Source organism: Astatotilapia calliptera, chromosome 12, assembly GCF_964374335.1.
Source record: "Astatotilapia calliptera chromosome 12, fAstCal68.1, whole genome shotgun sequence".
Lineage (NCBI taxonomy): Eukaryota > Metazoa > Chordata > Actinopteri > Cichliformes > Cichlidae > Astatotilapia > Astatotilapia calliptera.
Genome location: NC_137433.1, coordinates 28,076,883 through 28,097,843, shown reverse-complemented (window position 1 = coordinate 28,097,843; position 20,961 = coordinate 28,076,883). Strand labels below are relative to the sequence as shown.

At 39.9% G+C, this 20,961-nt stretch overlaps 1 protein-coding gene across 4 annotated transcripts in view; it reads left to right on the top strand.

Annotated features, from left to right (window-relative positions):
* Positions 1 to 20,961, top strand: part of msh3 (mutS homolog 3 (E. coli)) — a 56,854-nt gene that overhangs the window by 25,160 nt on the left and 10,733 nt on the right. For all 4 annotated transcript variants that reach the window (XM_080309342.1, XM_080309344.1, XM_026188804.2 and 1 more), the window contains 3 exons: positions 3,063 to 3,177; positions 3,626 to 3,783; positions 12,537 to 12,723. In XM_080309342.1, the coding sequence (XP_080165468.1) occupies positions 3,063 to 3,177; positions 3,626 to 3,783; positions 12,537 to 12,723 (460 nt within the window). The remainder of the gene's footprint in view (positions 1 to 3,062; positions 3,178 to 3,625; positions 3,784 to 12,536; positions 12,724 to 20,961) is intronic.

Sequence of the window (20,961 nt, the reverse complement as noted above, 5' to 3'; positions counted from 1 at the left end):
TATACTGCTACCTCCTGCCCTCTTTCCATTGTATTTGCATGTCCTACTTGTCATTAGTTTCTTTGACTGGAAATGTTACGGTTTGTGTGTTAAAGTGGATATTGTTGGCTTTTTTAACCCATTCAACCAAGAAATCCTCTAATCCAACTTGAAAGAGACTCTATTAACCGAGAAAATGAGAAATAACTTAAGAAAGCACGTCAGACACACGGGAAAAACTAGTGCACTCCCACATTTGTCTGCAGCCTCACATCTATCAGTTCAGAATCCAGGGCTCCAGATTAGGTGATGATGACAGGAATCTCTGCCATGTGTGGTTTGTTATTCTCTTTCCATGTGGGACGTAAAGCTCCAACTTGTGACAGCCTCCCATCTTATGCCTGTACCCATCAGAGACCCATCTTTTGTAGCACTGCTAGCATAGTCCTCATCAATATTTCATTTGGTCTGAACATCTTCCTCTTCCGTCAGATTATGGCGCCCATCTGAGGGCAATCTGTGTTATCCTTTCAGGACCTGTAATAGCAATTCTTTGTTTTTATTCTATGGGTGATGTTGAGACAGGCAGTTCTCCTCTACTTTTCCATGTGTGAGCATTTGTTTGGAGGGAACAACGTGATTGCTAGGATGTCATTCTTGGTAATGCGGCAGATTCAGACCGTATAGAAGGATGCACTTCACATTGCTGTTGTAGAGTCTTATACTATGTCTTCTCTTTGAAATGCTTGGATTTCTAGATGGAGCAGAGCACTGCTGAAAGCACCCTGTGTCTTATTGTGCTATTAACGTTTGTTGAGTGAACATGCCAAGACCTAAAGAGGTCTTTAAGGTTATTTAGAGTAAAGAATGTGGCTGTCAATGAGTCTGGCAAGCGATTTTCTGTGGAACTGGCTGCCCCAGCAAATTGAGCCAAAAAGCAGACTGTTTGATACAAAAAGAACCCCAAAACGTAATCAGCGGAAATTAACTCTTGCAGCTGGTTGGTGTCAGTGCATGTGTAAGAGAGGGACTGCACAAGCTGGACAAATGCAATGTGCACGGGAGATCTGCCAGGAAAAAGTATTTGCTGTCCAGAAATAACATTTGAGAAAAACTGCAATTGAACTATCAACATATAAGCAAAGCAACAGGACTTTTGGAATAAAGTGCTCTGAACTAATGAATGGAAGATGAAGAGAACAAGAATGATAAAGGGTCGTTGTAACATGAGATATGTTTGGCACAGACCACATAACGTTTCAGGAAAATGGTCCCATACCAGCTATGATGCACTGTGGGTTGAATGTTATGTTTTGGTTTTGCTTCACTGTCTCAGACTCTGCAGCTTGCAGTCATTGATTCAGCTATGAATTATGCATAATTTCCAAGTGCTTTGAGATAATGAGAGGCCATCTGTCCAAGAGCTGAAGTTGAACAGGAAGTGAACATATCAGCGTTGTAATAACCCTAAGAACACTAATCTACCTCTAGGAGGGAAAAAATGGCTTGATCCACATTGAAGTGTTTTGGGAGGATTTGTCGATGCAAGAAAATGCAAACATCTTCCAGCTGAGGTCAATGAGTGGTGGACAATTATGCAAATAGCCAGCAAGAAGTTATTTGTGCTGAAGGAAAAATTCTAGTTTTTGAGCTCAAAATGTACTCAGTCTTTCAACATAAGAATATCCACATATCCGTGATATGTGGATATTTTCTATTGAATAAATGACAAAAAGAAGCAGTTTTACTCTTGGTAAAGCAGATCTTCCCAAGTTTTCCCAAATGATGATCATTTTTGTTTTATTTATAGTTTTTAAAATAAATAATTAGCGATGGGTATCGTTTAGGTTTTATCCGATACCGGTGCCAAACCGGTACTTTTGAAACGGTGCCGGTGCTTAAACGGTGCTCAAACCGGTGCTTAAAGAATGGAGAACACAAAATTGGTCCAAAAACCTCTCATGTTCAGCTGTTTTTTTTGTAAAAAGATAACAATGTTAGCCTTTTCTGCAGCTATGGGGCATATATGGTATCACTCTTGGCTGGGAGCAGTGCTTAAACAATGGAAAAAACACAAACTTTGTCCAAAAACCTCTCATGTTCAACTGTTTTCCACTTTTTCTTTGGTCATTTTAGCCTTTTTGGCCAGGGTGAAGGGAGTATCTGCCATCAAACAAGAAGACAGCTGCATGTAGCTATGATGATGTTTGCTAGTTCACCTTACGTGCATTAATGTAATAACGTGGTTAGCCTACTCAACGTAAATTACACACGAACAACATTAAGCTACTCACGCAGAGAAGAACGGCTGCTGCATCATCATCCTCATCATTTCTGCTACACTGGCAGGGCTAGGGGCCAGGACTCTCCTCTTCGTGTTTTTGGGGGATGTTGCTAACTCCGGGTCCGATAACAGGCACAACACCCGCAGTAGATGTGCTCGGTGTGAGGTCTCGCAGCAAGCTATCAAATACGGCGCATTTCTGGGCTTTTAAAAAAACGCTATGCGTCGCCAGGTGTTTCATCAGATTTGAGGTGTTACCTCCTTTGACAGTATCAGCTTAAAGCACTTGTTGCAGGCTGCTGAGTTTGCATCTTTTGCTGTGAAGTACAGCCAGACTTTGACCGCTTCGCCTTGGGCATTTTTAATCTGTAGCTCTGCTCTAAAAGAACGTACGTACCTGGGCCTGCCTACTATCCTCGGAAACGTAAAATGATTGGCTAGAATCTAAAGTGTATCACAGCTCAGGAAAATAAAGCACCGAAATGTGCGCTGCTTTTCGGTCTGGTTACTACCGTTTATGTCAGAACCGGTGCCATCATGGCACCGGACACCGGTACCCATCCCTATAAATATTACAGTCAACATAATTAAGTGTTGTATTGATTTCCACTGCAATCCTAGATAGTAGAATATATTTACACAGTAACAATATTCTACTTTTTTAATTTTATTTTTAATTATACCAATTTGCCTTAAAGAAATCTTTGTCAGTACAGCTTAACATTTACTCTGTACATATTTGTCTTCACACTCTGTGTGGGTGTGTGTTCACACGCCTAACTGACTGTTCTGTTTTTAGGCCAGAGGTGTGTGACAATAAGCACCAGATTACGATCAGGGATGGCAGGCATCCTGCTATTGATTTACTGATGGGAGAGCACAACCAGTATGTGCCCAACCACACTGAACTACAGGTAAACACACACACACACACACACACACACACACACACACACACACACACACACACACACACAGGCTCATTCAGAGAACTTTGAAGAAAAAAAAAAGCCAAGCCAAAACATACACAGACATTTGCCTGCTCGCTAACGCACTGAGAGCGTGCTGAAACAAAACTGCAAAGGCACACAGACTTTGTCTTACACATGAATACGCACATAGACTTACACGAAACCACACAGATACATGCATACACACACATGCTTCCTAGCTCAGCGCTGGAGTGGGTGTAGGTTAATCTTGTAACAGAAGCACAAGCCAATAGGAAGAGAAGCCAAGCTTTCAGTCCACCCACAGCTTCAGCTGTGCAGGACAGCATGCAAATATCTTTTTCTGTCTCTCTTCTCGTTTGCCTTCTGTCTATGTCACAGCTATTATCCTCTTCTCTCTCCCTCCTTTTAGGGTGATGGCAGGAGAACAATGATAATCACTGGGCCTAATATGGGGGGTAAGAGCTCCTATATTCGCCAGGTAGCTCTTATCTGTGTAATGGCTCAGATGGGCTCATACGTCCCAGCCTCAGCGGCCTGTGTGGGCATCCTGGATGGCATTTACACCAGGTACGAGTACAAGCAAAAACTTGTCTGTGGACATATTTTGTCAACCATTTAGCATCACAGTCACTTTGCAGGTGTGTAGTTGGGATCCAAAGGTGAGCCAATTTAAAGGCGCCTGCAATCTGACAACTTGGTACTAAGTAAAGGGAGCTGAAAGTCTTAGTTTTTTCCACATTTTGGGAGTCTGACGTTACAGACAAGTCAAAGGCGCAAGAGTATAATATAAGTATAAAAGCAATCATTTGATTCAGCTTTGAAGGAAAATGAACACAGCTTGATTTTTTTTGTTTTTTAAGCAGCATCTCAGTGACATCAGTGGATCGACGTTTGTTTTCCTCGTAAGCGTGTTAAAGATGGAAAAACCGTATAGACTGGCACATTAAAGCGGGTTAGTAAATATACATGTGTAATACCAAGTCTGCTATATAAAATCACACAAGACTATTACAGGGCGGTGTTTTTTTGGGTTGCTCTTGCTTTGCCTCTGTTGACAGTGAGATTAGGACAATGATCCTGAAAGCTCTCACTGAGCACAGTTTCACTTCTGAACGCTTTGTTAGTACAATTAAACCAAACAGGTAGAGGTTACTGTGGAGACGACTTGACAAAAAAAAATAAAAAATAAATCGAACTGTTACCCTAAAAGCGTGTGAGCTACTGTGTGTCACCTTCATTGTCTGTGAAACAGTCAAGTTTATTCATAGGCCAGACAATCACACTTATCCCTTCTAATCCTTTTTTTTTTGTTCCTCACTGCACAGGAGGAAGTGTGTAAGGGGGGAACAGATGAACTACAGTTGTATGACAATGCCGGGTCTATTGTTCCATCAGTGGTGTATAGTAGAAACTCTCGGCAATAAGGTTTTGTTGGAGACCTTTTTTTTGTGCTGTGATTATTCTTATTATGAGGAAAGTAGCAGTGAGCTCTGCGTCTAATATTTAGTCCTGACTACATGTTTAAATGAAATAGAGGCCAAATCGCAGTCTGCGTTATTCTGCCTGTGCTGCGCTATGTGATTAGACCTAATGGCTTGCAGATGTGTCTAATTGTCTTTTTTGCGGCTTTAAGCATGTTCTTAAGTATTAACCCAGCGGGTGCCAGAGACAGCAAGTGTGCATGTGTGTGTGTGGATGTGCACTCTTAATTATATCCTTGGGAGAAACAGTCTGGGGGTTTTAGGTTTCACATTAGCCTAACAAGGTGATTTTGACTGGTCATTACATCAGTAAGCGGACAGTTTAGTTATCATTTCCTGGGTTTACAGTTATCACAGCGACGGATTTGGTGAATGGACAAAAGGACCTGAACTGATACACCTGGTGGTTTATGTACAGGTTGCCATTCCATGAACTAAAAACAAAAAAGATGGCCGTTTGATTAATGCCCTCTGATGACCCTTTGCATGGCTTTCAAGAACACCAGTTTTATTTTTGTTTTTTAGATACCTTGTGCACCATAAATTTTATTAGCCCTCAACTGTAAAAGGCTGATGGCAAGTGCACAACATGGACACCAAAGTTTGTGAATGCAATAACTCTAGAACAAAGCGACAAAGGGCTTTCAAATTGTTGTCACAATTGTATCAACTACAAATCTTGGGCGTGTTCGAATCTTAACAACCTCAGCCTCAGGGTCAAGTGAGGTCAAATTTTCTGAAAATCTTGCGAATCTGATGACTCAAGAACAAAGTGATACAATACATGTATTAAGTAGGAGGCCGAGGGGTACCAAAGGACACCTCCAGTATATTTTATGTTCTGTGGCAATATTCTGTGATCAACCTAGACTTTGTAACAATTCAACTTTTTTTCCATGTGAGCAGCTCTATGAACGAACTTGCATGCATAACATGGTCTCTGCACTTTTACAGCAGTAATCATGCTACAGATTTTTTAATCATTACAGTTAATTTTTTAAAACTATATCCTGGCTTGCATTTTACTTAAAAAAAAAACAACAACAAATGAACAAAACCAATAAAAGCCAATTTTTTAGAGTTAGAAATAATCGTTATGTCTCATATACTGGGCCTTTGTGACATTTGTGACATTGTTGCCAACTGTGAAGTGCCCTCTGGTGGACAAACTTTGTAACAGCAGCACTCATAACATGCTTGAAGGGTGTTTCTGCCATCTCTTCTTTACTTTTTGAAATGTAGAATTTATCGGTTGTTAAAAACCCGCCAAAATCTTGACAAACGGCTTATCTGTTGATATATTGGGTGTGTCGGTGTATCAGTCAAGCTCATAGTATGTTTAATATTAGCATCTACCTCTATAACACATTGTAATGTATATGACAAAAAAATAAGGAAAAGTATAATGGGCCCATTTGAAAGGCACAACAAATATTTTTAGGGCTGAAATGGGAAAGCCCGAGTTTTGGGTTACATATGATGCTTGTTTACGGATATAAGACTTTTAAACAAAGGTCAGTTAACGTCAGCTTTAGAAGAGCCAGTGAAGGTCTATATATAATAAATTAGTACAGAGCTGTGCATGTGTTTGACCGTGTGTGCCTCTGGTGTTTAGTGAGGTATTTGATCAGGGTTGGAGGTTAATATACTCTCCCTGATTCAAACAATACAACTAAGAGCTAATTAAGGTCCACAGTGAAAGCGCACCCACATTGTATAATCCATCCTCTCCTCACCTCCTATGTAACCTCTGTCGTCCTATCAGTTTCTAATTGGACTACTCGGCCTCTCTGTCAGAGAGTTGAAGTTGCTGAGGAGAATCTGTCTTATAATAAATACTCAATCAATTCCCACTCCTGTGTCAAGCATAATAGGTGCAGCACTGGGAATTGCTTCATCTTTTGTGTGTGTGAGAGATATTATGCATTTATGAGTGTGAAAGCGAGCCAGGCAAGAGCAGAGCTTGAAAGTTTTACTTGAGTGACATAAGCAGACTTGTGGGTTGGGGATAATGAGATGGTGCGTAGGTGTCTAATGGGATATCCTGTCTGAACTGATCGGGGTGATTGATTATCAATGAGGAGAAGGAGAATAATCGGGATACTGCTTTAAAGCTGTGTGCTGCCTCACAAGAGTCTTGTTTGAATTTTTCTGCCCACTCCACTAAATCTGTGTGTGTTTTTGTTCTTTTGCAGACTTTGGTAGAGCGACTTTAGCTGCCTGGAGTGTGTGTCTGTCTGCGTGTGGGTGCGCGCGCATTTGTTTCCAAGTGGCTGGCAGATGCATGTGTGTGTATTCGTGTATGCAGCTGCTGTGTGTGTTTTCTTGTTGGTTTTTAGTCCTGAAGGTTATAGAGCACATTCATCCATCCCTTCATGGTTGTTATGGAAACAGCAAGAGGAAGCTGAATGTAAAACTGTATTTTGAAAAGACCTTTAATCGACCATGGACTCCTAGCAGTGATTATACCGTGCTTTACACAAGTCTTTCTTACGCTCCCCTCCCTTCTGAAAGCGCAGCTTTTCTGCATTTTTCTTTTTTGGGTCCAGAAATGTGGATATCATCCTCACAAGGCCTCACAAACGGCACAGAGTGTTTTGCTGTGCAACATCAGCACCTTTGTGGGTGTACACATGTTGATCCTGTGGAAAGATGCTGTATCCTGCATCGACTCATCTGTTCCTATGAGTTTTTAATAGTGCTGCAGTGTCAGAGAGTCTGTGCCATCTTGTAGGCGGTATACAGAGCTGGTTAGGCCTTTTGTTTTCTATAAACCTGGAAGGTTTAAATCACACAGGATTAAATTCTGCAGAAATCCATGTAGCAGGATAGTAAGGCGAACACTGAGAATAACCTGAAATAATTTACAAAATATTAAGCGTTAAGATACTTATATCAGGGGTTTTTAAAAAAAAAAAAAATTTGATTAAAAACATGTGTTGTTATATATTTTTTTCCTTGCGGGGATCCCATTGGCTTACACAGAGTGGCTGCGTCTTCTGAAGTCCACATATGCAGTTAGTTCTTCAACGATGATACATTTGTCCTTGTAGTTTTGCCCCTGTACACCATCACAGTGGATTTTAAATCAGACAAACAAGGAATGATTGAAGTGTAGGTCTTTAGGTTTAATCCAAGGAGATTTAAAAAAAAAAAGAAAAAAAGTTGCATCAACTGTTTCAGTCGCAAACTGAATTTCAGCCATTTTTATACACAGTCCACCTTTTTCAGGGGCTCAAAAGCAATTTAATGATTGATTGACAAGCATTTTGATGGACACCTGAAGTTTATTCCTTCATTATTCCATGAAAAAAAAGATATTTATTGGATTCCAAGTGTTGAACATAAATTTTGCAGCTTTTCAGTGGACTCCTCAATAATTGATGAGTTGATGTTTATTCAAGTGAGGAAGGCAATCCTTTGGGTGAAACACCAATATAAACTTATTAGAGCGATGCAAAAACGTTAAGATTTGCCAAAACTTCTGTCTGGTGCATTATAATGAAAAGGGAGTGCATTCAGGTAATGTAAATACTTGGCAGAAAGGTACAAACCACTGGTTCACCTCAAAAACAAGAAGACCAGAATAGACTAGAAAACATGAAATCTTTGATCAAATCAAACTACAATAAACGTATTTCTGAATTATGAGAAAAGCATAAAAAACAGAAACGCATCATGATCCAAAACCGTATCACATCATCTGTCAGGCATGATGGAGTTAATGTTATGGCATGGGCATGTGTGGCTGACAGTAGGCCTGTGTCACTAGTGTTTATATATGATGTGACTGCTGATAAGAAGTAGCAGGATGAATTCTAAAATGCACAGGACTGTACTTTCTGCTCAGATTCAGTCCAATGCTACAAAATTGTTGGGGCAGAGCTTCCCAGTGCAAATGATAATGACCCAAAGCATGCTGAAAAAGTAACCCAAGAATTTCTCCGGGTAAGAATATGTCAGCGAGGAGTTATCGTCATTATATGATTATGTCAGACACACACTTCTGGCTGTGAAAAGCCTCATTCACCCACTATTCAAATCCTCTGTTTTCAAGGGGCAGCCAATCATCATGCAGTGACAGAAAGATAATCATGTTGTTGCAAAGTGAATCCTCCTAATAAGTTGCATTTAAAATTTAGATGTTTGTCATTTTCAGTGGCAGGGAGGCAGCTCCATGGATCCAACTGTTTTGTGGGTGCAGTCTGTTCCTATCTGTTTTTTGATCAGTCGTAGGAAAGGAAGGCTCAAACAAATATGTGAGTCATTTCTTTCCCTGCTTTCATTGGTACTGCTGCTAGAATTCAATGACATATCAATGTTCTTGATTTGTGCTTGTCAGGAAGTATTCAGACATTCTGATAATTTTTTAAAATAACATTAAACAAAACCAACTACCACATGCATTTGTAGGATTACTGCTGGGATTACTAATACTCCAATTTTGAGAAGTATTGCTACAAGGGAACAAAAAAAATGGCAGCAAAATTCTCCCCACAGACAGGACAGTCTCCCCCCCCCCCCCCCCCCCCCAGCTTTGTTAAGAAGTAATCGAATAATATATATGGACTTTTTCCCTTTTAGCAACCTTTTTTTTTTTTTTTTTTTAAAGTTGTATAATAGAAGATTGTAATAGTCATGCAAAATACACTTGGGCTTTCATTTTCTTCCTGGAAAACTACACATGCTGATAATGCTTCACTGCTTCTTTTAAAATATGGGATGATTTTATTTTTTTATTTTTTTGAAAGAAATCTTAACTAAAGACAGATCCACGAGTGTCAGAAAAACACTTGAATCTAGCTCAACATGTTTACTTGAAAGGTGTGAGGTGAAAATAAATGGAGTCTATTTCCAGGATCAGTGTGTTTGGCTAGAAAGGAGGATTCAATCAGACCAGCAGGACACCCAGCTGGTGGAGTGTTGCTGTGTTCATCTGTGGACAGAGTGAGTGTGTAAACTGCTCTGCCCTATGCATTATACATCTGGTGTCATTTCCTCTGAGTTTTAATCATGCATGCAGATACAACCTTTATTTTAGAGCCTATCTGTTAGTGGATTTTGGGGGGAAAGTTAGGATATTGATGTTCTGCCAGTTTTTGTTTTAACATAGTTGTGATCAAAAAGTTGTGGCATTCTGCCTATAAAAAATACCTGAATTAAGTTAGGTCAGTCTCCCCTTCAAGGTTTTTTTCTCTTGCAACTTATGGACTTCTTCAACTTCTACTTCCCACTTCTCACAGATTCACTATTGCTTGGTGAATCGTTTGCAGACAAATTTGTGTCTTCCATGCAAACTACAACTGACCGCAGTAACTTCCTGGTGACCAAAGTAATTGGAAGGACGTTATCGGTACAGCACCATGTGTCTCTGAGCAACCAGTCTTGCAATACAGACTGCACTGCCAGCAATTTAGTTATATGACAATAGTGAGAATATTGCAAGTAACATAGTCAGAGTCATACTTTTCTGTAACGAACACCCGATATACCTCAAGCATCTTTTTAATTCATTATATTCCTTTAAAAATGGTTTTCATAATGCTGTACATGGGAAAACATATGTGCCAGTCTCAGGCTAGCTGTGATGATAATGGACATTTAATTCATCACTTGGGATCTAATAAACTGGCTAATAAAATGCAGCAACATGTCTGCCACACCTCTCATCCACAGGGTGCGTGGTGTAACCATGGCAACACAGGTGTTAGATGCTCTTGTTGGAGTTTCATTCATAGACACAGCAGAACAGGAAGAGACAGATTTAGTGGTGAGAAACACCGACTGCCAGAGAGATGTGGCATCTGTGATCCAGCTGGAGTCGAGTTTCTATCAGATGAGTCAATGATCTGTCTGTCAGTCTGTGTGAAAGCAAGAGCTCTCAAATTGGCCTTGTAGCTTGTGAAGAATTCAACACGTTGTCATAGCATTTCCAATCAGTACATTTCTATTATTGTGGAAATATAGGTGGTCTTGTTGCATGCTGAGTTCGCGTCACTGATGTATTCTTCAGTCTTTTCTAATAAATTGTTGTAATATAACAAGAACATTTTGGTATTGTGATTTCAAATGTTTGTACTTTTTTCTGTCAGGTTTGCTGAAATGACTGGTTTTTGTTTCTAAGTGGTCATACTGGTCATACTGGTCATCTCTTCTCAAGCTGATGGATGCAACCTTTTTCCCCTCTTCAGAAAACAGGAGAAGTGACTGTCACAGAGATATTAAAAAGTGTGTTATTATAGTCTTTAATCTTTTATAGGTGCAGCAGCCCGTCCACTAAATGCTTTTAACAATGATAAGAGTTGATTATGACTCATTTAAATGTGAGTAATGTTGAAGCAAACCTTAGAGTTAGTTTTAATATCTGTGTGGCCATAATGTGTGAATAAATGAGATTAAAGAATTCATTTAAATCCTTTACACCATCAGCCACGTCTTAAAACGGGTTGATTTCTTTCTTCTTCTGTTCAATTTCAGAAAAGGAGCCCCCCACTGTTGTTCTCCTGCATTTTTCACACCCATCATTTCAATCTCTTGTTCTTTTTTTCAGTGCAGAAATGTTTCTCCTAGAATAAGACTGTGTAGGAGCAGGTTCACTGTGAGAAAAATGGCAGATTCTTTGTTTGTTTGTGGGTGTTTGTGGGATTTCTGGAAGAACAACAGCAGTTTGCAGTCCATAATTGTGGATTGCATTAGTGGCATCAGTAGTTTTTTTTTGGTTTTTTATTATTGCAACTTGAGTTTGAGTCTTTTGTTTTCTGTTTTTAAACACATCTGTCTTTTAATGCTTTCTTCCATGACCTCAACATATGGTTAAGTCCATAGCTTACCTGAAAAAGACATGTTTTTATTAATTATTTGTTAGCAGGCTGACTCAATAATAATTTAAAAAAAATCATTAACATTTGGAGGCTCATAGTGCTTACTTGGGCATTTCACATCACAAGCTAGTGTACTCCCAGTGCTAATCCCAAGCCTGGATAAATGGGAGCATTACATCAGGAAGGGGAAAAGTTAGTGCCAGATCAAACATGTGCAGCCATCCACTGTGGTGACCCAATGGGAAATGAGAAAACGGCCAAAAGTTTAAAAAAAAAAAAGAAAAAAAAAGGTTCACAGTACACTATGCAGTCCTATGGAAAACTAAGAACATCCCACCTTTAGCTTAAACAGGTAATCACTTTCTGTATAGCTTTATCGGTGTCTTACATCATCGTGGAGTAATTTGGTCCACTCTTTTTTTTTCTTTTTCTTTTTTTTTTACAATGTTGCTTCACTTCATTGACATCATTCATTTACACTTAGTGGTTTTAAGGTCCCGCTACAGCATTTCCATTGAACTGAAGTCTGGATTTTGACTGGACCATCGTGGCACCTTTGCTGCTCTGCTTTGAATTGTTTGAGTCTGTTTTGATGTGTGGTGTTTGGTTTTTGCTAAATATGGCGTCATGTAAAAACTGCCTTTCGCAAAGGTGGTCAGTGATGATTACTTTGAGTACTTTTGATTAGCAGCACAGTGCTCTTAATTATCCTCTTAACTCCTATGGAAATGGTAAAGGTTTACTTAGTTTTCACATGACTCTCAAACTGTCCATCACTATAATGCAATGCTATCACCACAAAGTTTCCACAAGTAAACATGTAATTTTTTATTTGGTTTTGGTTGGCCGGGAGTCCCTGGCATTTAACCAGTAATTTATTGTGTAGTCTGCAACGTCGTACCACAAAAATGTTTGACTCTGTGATTGAAACTGAAATGCTCAAAAGACAAAAATATCGTGTTTCACTTTATGGCTTACTTATTTTCTCTGTCTTTTTTCCCCTTTTCTGATTGATCAGGATGGGAGCTTCAGACAACATCTACAAAGGCCGTAGTACATTCATGGAAGAGCTGACAGAGGCCTCAGACATAATTTCCCGTGCGACCAAGCAGTCATTGGTCATCCTTGATGAATTGGGACGGGGCACAAGCACCCATGATGGAATTGCCATCGCCTATGCCACCCTGGAATATTTCATCAAAGATGTAAGTGTGTGCAATGTAAGCACTACAACGATGGCATTTAAATAAAACAATTAAATTAATGAATGTGGAAATGAAAATTAGAAGAGCAATCAGTAAAAAAGCATAGGCAGGCTACCTGGGCTTGGTAACCATAGAGATATCTTTAAACATGTGCCAATTAATCCTTTTCATAATTCCACAAACATTGTGGGATCTTGATACCAGCCTACTTAATCATAAAGGTAATTGCCTTTGGTAAAGGGTGTGTGTGTGTGTGTGTGTGTGTGTGTGTGTGTGTGTGTGTGTGTGTGTGTGTGTGTGTGTGTGTGTCCATTTGTTTGCATACAATTATTTGATTGCATATACTTGATGGTGCTGCAGACATCCTTGAGTGTTTGTTTTAGAGTGAGATAATCCAGCAGAAAGGACTAAGACTGCTACCATGTTTCCATATCAAGTTCAATGTATAAAAGTCTTGACAGGAAACGGTTATTTGCAAATAATTTAAGTGTAAATTCTACAGACACATTTATAATTTATTTATTATAAATACATGGATCAAATATTTGTTGGAGCATGTCTCTAAAATCGTAAACCTTATCTAAAATCCTTCTGGATTTCTCTTCAGGGTCATCTTATTGGCCAGCTTTGAGCTTTTATTTTTAGATCACTCCCTTGCACTGTGCCCACTGCAATTTCACTACAGACCTCAAATTTGGGCAACGAACAAACATCAACTTCTGTTTCAAACTCACCCAAACGTTGTTAGAAGAGTCACTGCTGATTATGACAGCTGAGTCTCCAGATACCGCTGAGCAGTTTTCAAAAGGAACAGCATGGGACATCTACTCAGTGACCTAAAAATGACACTTACACTGAAAATGATCCAGAGAGGCACCAGAAGGTGATCTCGAAGGAGACGAACACAAAGATTGCCTAACTTGACTGTGTACAAAAAAAAAAGAAAGTTTCCTAAGCTGTTTTCCCGTTCTCGTACGTACCACAGTCTTATGTCAGACCTGTTCTGACTGCCGGAAATATTCTGTTTGGTTTATTTAGGGGCTCTGCTTGGGCAGAGCGAGTAGGAGTCAGACACATTATGCCCACTTGTTGCTGTAAATTCACCAGTGCTACTCCCATGTGTATCACACAGGCTTAAAAACCATAAAAGGTCTGATGTCATCAGACATTAGGGTTGCACCTCCATTAGGTAATGTCTAAAGAATCTGGAGAAATCTCAGTATGCAAGAGACAAGGCTGAAAATATGGTGTCTAAATAATTAGTAAGTCATTACGTTATGTTTTTATTTATATATTGCGCAGCATGCCAGGATATTTTGGACTTGCTGCTGCTATCCTAATAGACAGGAGGACATAATGGAAAAAGAAATGAGAGGAGGCACATGGAGGACTGCTTCATGACTTATGTTGCAGTGCAGCATCCTAAAATGCTGACATAATTAAAGCTGATGATACGCTGTCCATTGTCCAACGTTGTGCTTGGACATAATTGTGGCCAAATCCGCTCTCACCTCCTGTCAGCGTTCATTAAACTGGCGTGGACAGAAGTTAGAAAAGTCTAATTTTAGCCAAAGGCAGGAGAAGAGTGGCTCACACGCAATGGTTCGCTAAAGAGGGTAGACGGGGCAGCAGATACGTGCTGTTTCACCTCTGAATACCTGGAATGAGTGTTTGGATGAGAGACTGCCCGTGCGCATGTGTGTGTGCTCTGCTGGGATTATGTGAACTGGCGCAGTCAGGAGCCCTCGGGATGTTGCACAGTGTTGCGTATCTTTATTTTGGCAGGACAGATGAGCGGCACTTTGAGGGGGATGGGGGTTGTGTTATTGTTAACTGAAATTGCCAAGTCAAATAAAGTCACGGTATCTGTAATTTTCAAGTTTTTGCTGAATTAATGGATCGTTACTGTCAGCACAGAAAAATCATTATGACTGCTTGACACAGGCTGAGTGCTTGAGGTTGTGGCATCAGTTTGGACACAGCTGTTTGTCTTCTCAGCTGTTTACGCTCGCAGTATTTTCCATCGTATAACAGCCTAAAGAAAGAAATCAGGCTTCCTTTGTTCTTACTCCATGTTTTCTGATTCCATTTTAGTTTGGAATTACTCCTCTGATGTTGGATATTTTGTCAAACGGGTCAACTGAGTTGGCCAAATTGTTTCAGGTCATGTGAAAGATGTTGCCGTAGAACAACCCAGCACTGATATTATTCGATGCTGCAGCTCCCTGGGGCTTCTTAGTCTGTTTTAAATTTTAGTTTTGGTTTTTGGGCTGGCACGCTCCTCTCTTATGAAACCTTTTTCTAGCAGAAAGAAGCAAGCACTCTCTGCTGATCTTTCGGCAAGCGAATACTGTTTTTTTCTGACACATTGACCAGGCACCAAATAGCACAGTGACCAAGTTAATTATCTCGTGGGTAAAAAATATTACATATTAAACATTTTCTATAGCAACAAAAACAAATAATTATCTGAAAACCACGTTATCCCCTTTTAGAATGCCATCCATGTCAAATTTGGGTATGCAGCAAACAAAAGTAGTGTGGTTATAGCAGTAATATAAGACAGTGAGTATGTCACCTTTCTTACCATTTATGTTGTATTTCTAAATGTTTGATAAACAAATGGCTCTCAATCAATGAACACAAATCAAAACTGGTTGAAAATAAGTTTATCACAGTGCTGGTGATAAGAAAATGCCCAAAGTCACTGAAGCTGATACACAGGCAATTCTGTAGTTTGCAGAAAACACACAAAAAAGACAAAAACTAAAAGAGACTACAAGAAGCTAACAGATAGAGCTGGGCGATATATCGAGTTTTTAAAACATATCGATATATTTTTATACGAGATATAAGATGTGACAATATCCTTTATATCGATATAGTCTATGTTACCTTATACTTATAGTTGTGGAGCCGCAAGTTTGCCTCTCTTTCGTCTACTTTTGTCTCTACGCAACATTACTCCGCCTCGCCTCTATCCTTCACTGAACACAACTCCCCCTCCTCCCCCATCGCTTCACGTGCAGGCAGCGACAAGATGGACACGGCAAATCTCCGTTAACGAGTTACTGCGCATCGCCCCATGCGTGGGGCTGGACGGCGTCAACGTGTTAACGAGCTAACCATGCTAACGAGCTAACCGCGCTAGTCCCTACGGGCTGCATAGCCTAAAATCCTTTCATTCTCTCAAAAGTTGACAGCGCGCCTTATGTATGAATTCTGGTTGTGCTTGATGGCCGCGAACCGATTTTATGTGGTACGCGGCGCTCAGCAATCTGTCAAAAATGTTTGAGTACGACTTTGGTAAGCTACGGAGCTCCACCGCTTGATAGATTGTCGGCGCATTACGGCTACCGAGGAGCCTCGCGGAGTGATACGTACTGTGCTCCAACGTAATATTACCATATTGTGTGTGTATAAGGACCATAAATAGCACCTGTAAGAGACGTACGTGGTTATGAAGCGGATTTCAAACTCCAGGCTGTCAGTCACGCAGTAAAACTTGGAAATAGAGCTGCTGTGAAATCTGTCTGTCTTTGTTATTACGCTCAGCGTCTTTTAGTTTACATTTTGACTGCCCAATTGTGAGCTCTTTGTTATGCACAAAAACAACATTGTTTTATTTTATTTATGGAGCATTATTATTTAATGAATGCTCATAATTTATTTTTGAGTAATTTTTCATGTACATCTGTGCTGTATGTTAATAAAAGTGCCTGTGTGACATCTGGGACACAGCTTTAACTAAGAACTCTCTTTTTGTTCTTACTTTATGGCTTAAAAAAAAATATCGAGATATATATCTTATATCGCCATCCAGCTAAAAAATATTGAGATATGAATTTTGGGTCATATCGCCCAGCCCTACTAACAGACTTCGCATACACACTGCAGAGGTTTGTGTTTTTAGCAGTTGGTTGTGCGTGTTAGTGCCCTCCAGGCTCCAGCTTCTCTGGAGAGAAAGGAGTTATCAACTCAGATGGTCTACGTTGACCTTAGGGAGCATGCATTTAATCTCACACTTGAGGCACATTGTTTTGCAGGCTGTTGTGGATACCCACAACGCCAGATGTTAAGCTGACAGTCAATGGACTACGCAAGCCACAGATTCTGAATTTGGGTCTCTTCAATCCCAGGGTGCAGCTCCCACTTTATTCCACTGTGACAGATATTATCAATGGGTTTCTGGAGTTCTGCTTAGTGCTAATCAAAGCTTACAAACTGTAAGCAGCCTGTGAGAGCCTGAGTTTTGATTCTGATTTATTTCTGTTTTTCCAAAATTCGAGTCCAAATGCTTCAAATTGGATCGAGTTAACCTTGTTCAAATATAGATGAATAAACATTTATCTTTGAAAAACTCTATCCGGGTTTCATTTTTTGCCAGTTCCACATCAATCTTTGGACAGAGTCTTGGGTTATGTAATTCTGCTGGAAAACATAGAATGAAAATGTTTAAGTAGCACCTAATGCAGCAGGGAGATGCTGATGGCACAAGAAAGGGAGCTCTCTGACTACCTGTTGTATAACAGCATTGATTTGTTAGAAAAGCCTTGCTATTAAAGGAAAGGCAAACAAAAGGGCACAAAAGAAGTTAAGCTTTTGCAGCAAAAGGCCTCTTTAGCACAGGCAGACATGCAGAGCCTTTCATGCCGACTCCTCTACCTCCTACTCATCCTCCTCTGCTCCGTCCCCCTCCTCAACAGACTCAGCTGTTCGCGTCAAAAGTCAGACAACTCCTCCTTTGACTTGGTTGTTATAGTAACACACCTTTTCCTGTCCCCAACATTCACCTGAGAGCTGGTTAAGAATGTAGATGGGTTTCATAACTTCACTCAATAATAGAGGCAGCCTTGATGCAGAAAGAGAAAAATAAACTGGTAAGCTGAAGGGAAAAGACTTCTAAAACTAGAGGTTGCTTCTCCTCAAAATCTCTGGGTTTCACGTTGATGTCCATCCTCTTCTTAAGCCGTTGTGGACTCTTAATCACAATAACAGCATGTCCTGTTTTTGGCTCTACACAAAGTTTAACACTGCACATTGCTCCTTACTCGGTTTGCATGTGACTGCCCTTGTGTTGTAACTTTACACTATAATAGCAGAGAGAAGCAAGTCCAGCTTTGTGGAGAAGTAGAACTCGCAAAAGCTCACTTTTGGCTGCACACTAATGAGTAAATTTTCAGTGCAATGTACTGTATCACTCATGTGGGCGTAAAATAGTCTGATGTGCTCATGCTGATGCACAGAGCTCCTACAAAGACCCAAATGTGCTCCACAGCACTCTGCCCTGCGCTATGCTTGCACTTCACTCATACACATGAATAAAATTCTGTTCTCTTGTCTCTCAGTACACAGTAATTCCATTACTTTCTCAAAATTTCAAGTTGTGACTTATTTGACTGCACGACTTGTATTCAGAGTGTCACTCTTTTGTGTATATTGTATAGAAACAGGCTTCCGAGCATGTGGTTCAGAACCCAAGAACAGTATCTCAGGATAAAAACCAAAAGAGATGAGAAACAAACTGTGATATTAAGAGTATATAAAATTAGTGTGAACTTTTCTGAATAAAATACTAAATCGTTTTACTTCTTGGGACATCTGAAAATGTTCCAGATGAAAAATTAATTTCGTTAAACCACCCGCAACATGCATACACACTACTGGCATTAATGAGGGGTCACAAATCGTTTTCAGCATTGTGAACCACTACCTCAGAGCAAGGATCTGTCCTGACTGAATATAATCTGCTAAAAGTTTCTTCCTCTTAAAAGGAAGTTTTTCCTTCCCACTATTGCTAAGTGCTCATATAGGTTGTCTGATTGTTGTTGTTTTTTTCCTGTATTAAGGTCTTTAAGGTATGTAAAGTCCTTACCTTAAAAAAAGTGCCATGTTGTGATTTGGAGCTCAGTTTAGATTAAAACTCTGCCATGCAAAAAGTGTTATAACCATCCTTAGATACAAGACTGAAGTTTAGACTTTGAGGTCTGTTAAGAACATATATTTAGCATTTACTTATTTACTTCACTTGTTATGGTGATATTAAATTGGCCATAAAGTCATCTGAAAAAGAAACACTGGAAAACTAAGTACATCCCATGATTTAGTAGCTTGTAGAACCACCATTAGCTGAAATAACTTGAATCAGTCATTTTATCATTGTGCCAGACGTTTTTGATCTTCTTTACATCAGTTCATTGAGTTTTGTTCGTTTATGCTCCGTGCCCTTAAGATCCTACCAGGGCATTTCAGTCGTGCTGAGGTCTGGACTTTGCCTGGGCCATTGCAACACCTTGATTCGTTTCTTTTTAGCCATATGGTGTTTATTCACTGGTATGCTTGGGATCATTGTCCTGTTTCATGACCCAATTTGGCCTGAGCTTTAGCAGTTGGACAGATGGCCTCACATCTGAATCTAGAATACTTTGATATACAGAAAACCTCATGGCTGGCTCAAAGCCTGTAAGGTGCTCGGGTCCTGTGGCTGTAAAACAAGCCCAACTCATCTATCTTCAAACACAGTTCTTGACAGTTGGCATGAGGTGTTTGTGCTGATAAGCTGTATTTGGTTATTGCTAGACGTGGCTCTATGCATTATGGGCAAACATTTCCACTTTGTCCTCATCTGACTCATATTAAACAGATTAGGCTATTATTTTCTCTGGAGACGCGTGGAAATGACTGTACACCCTGTTCCCACCCAGCCTGGTTAAACTTGAATTATTCTGCCAAGAAGAATGGCAGAAACCGTGTAAAAAGGTGTGTCAACCTTGAAAGATCTTGCCCAAGAAAATCTAAGGCCGTCATTTCTGTAAAAGGTGCTTTGAGTATTAAGTAAACGATGTGAATGCCAAGTAGGATATTTCAGACCTTTTTTCTGACAGTATAAAATTCTCCGCCGAAATGTTCTTTGCTTTGTCAATGTGCAGTAGTGTGTATAGATTGATGAGGGGGAAAAATAATGAATCCTTTTCAGGCTGAGATATGTCTAAAACTTAAATGAGTCTGCACTGTATGTCCTTTCTGTAAAATGTGAGTAAAAGTAAGTAAAGTTCTACCAATAAGTTTTTTTTGTTTACTGTTTTGTACTCTAATACTTTTTACTATTTGAATATTCACACGTCCCTACCCATAGTATCGAAAGGAAGGTGTTACCAAAAAAGTGCGAGCACTGTGTAGGCTGTGTTTCCTTTTCCTTCTGCCTTAATAACGACTTTCAATAAGAAGAGGAAGACACCCTGTTCTTTGTAAATGGGTTTAGATGAATTGGCATTATACGCCCAACTAAATTTCAGGCGTGCCAAATATGGTCATGTCAAGTCATGGAAATGGTATCTCCCAGTCTTGTTCATGAGTAAGAGAAGAGTAGAACAAGCTGACCAAATGTTCAAAGCGGCTTTTATCAGTGTTGCCTGGTGACTGTACAGACAATTTTGATGTCCTGTTGAAAATGTTGAAGCTTGCTTTCCATTCATTTGGATGTTTTGAATTACCTTCAAATTAACTACCTCCTGTGAAGATGTTGCAAATTGGCAACTTTAACTTTATGCTACTCTTTTTCACTGCTGCAGTCCTTACCTCTAGTAAAGCGCTTGACTACTAAAAAGCGGTCTTTGTTTAAACAAAAGACGTCAAATTACACACCAGCGGCATATTTTCACAAAATCTTCCACTCTCTCACACACAAGCACCTCACCGAAAGCCTTGCTACCCGTGTGAGCCGAGAATACAAAGGGTGTTGAGTTTGAACTGCATTTGAGTCTAATTGGATAGAGGGAAGTAGCAAGACAAAGAGATGGAAGTAGTAGTGTTGACACCTCTAGCCTTTTTCCAGCGGATCATATTACTGGCTGGAAGCACACTTTGGAGCATGCTTATGTTCTTGTTTTGCACAAGGTATGAATATAAAACAGTTCTAATAAGTCTTTCAAGGTGCAGATGCAGAGACCTGGACCTGAGACAAATTTGGAGCTTTAAACCAGATTTAGAAACATACTGGAGGAAACAAGGTGACTCAATACCAGGCAATCATCATCATCTTTAGGAAAGGGCAGGTTATTAGTCTGTTTGTCTGTCTCTGTGGCGGTCTGTATAAAATCTCCTGGTTCTGTAAACAAACAGCTGTATGCTAAAAGCCTGGAATATGGAAACACGACAGATGACAAGTGAGCTTTAATTGGTGATGTTACATCAGGCTTATGTTTTCAGCTCATTTTACTTTGCCAGACTGATAACCAA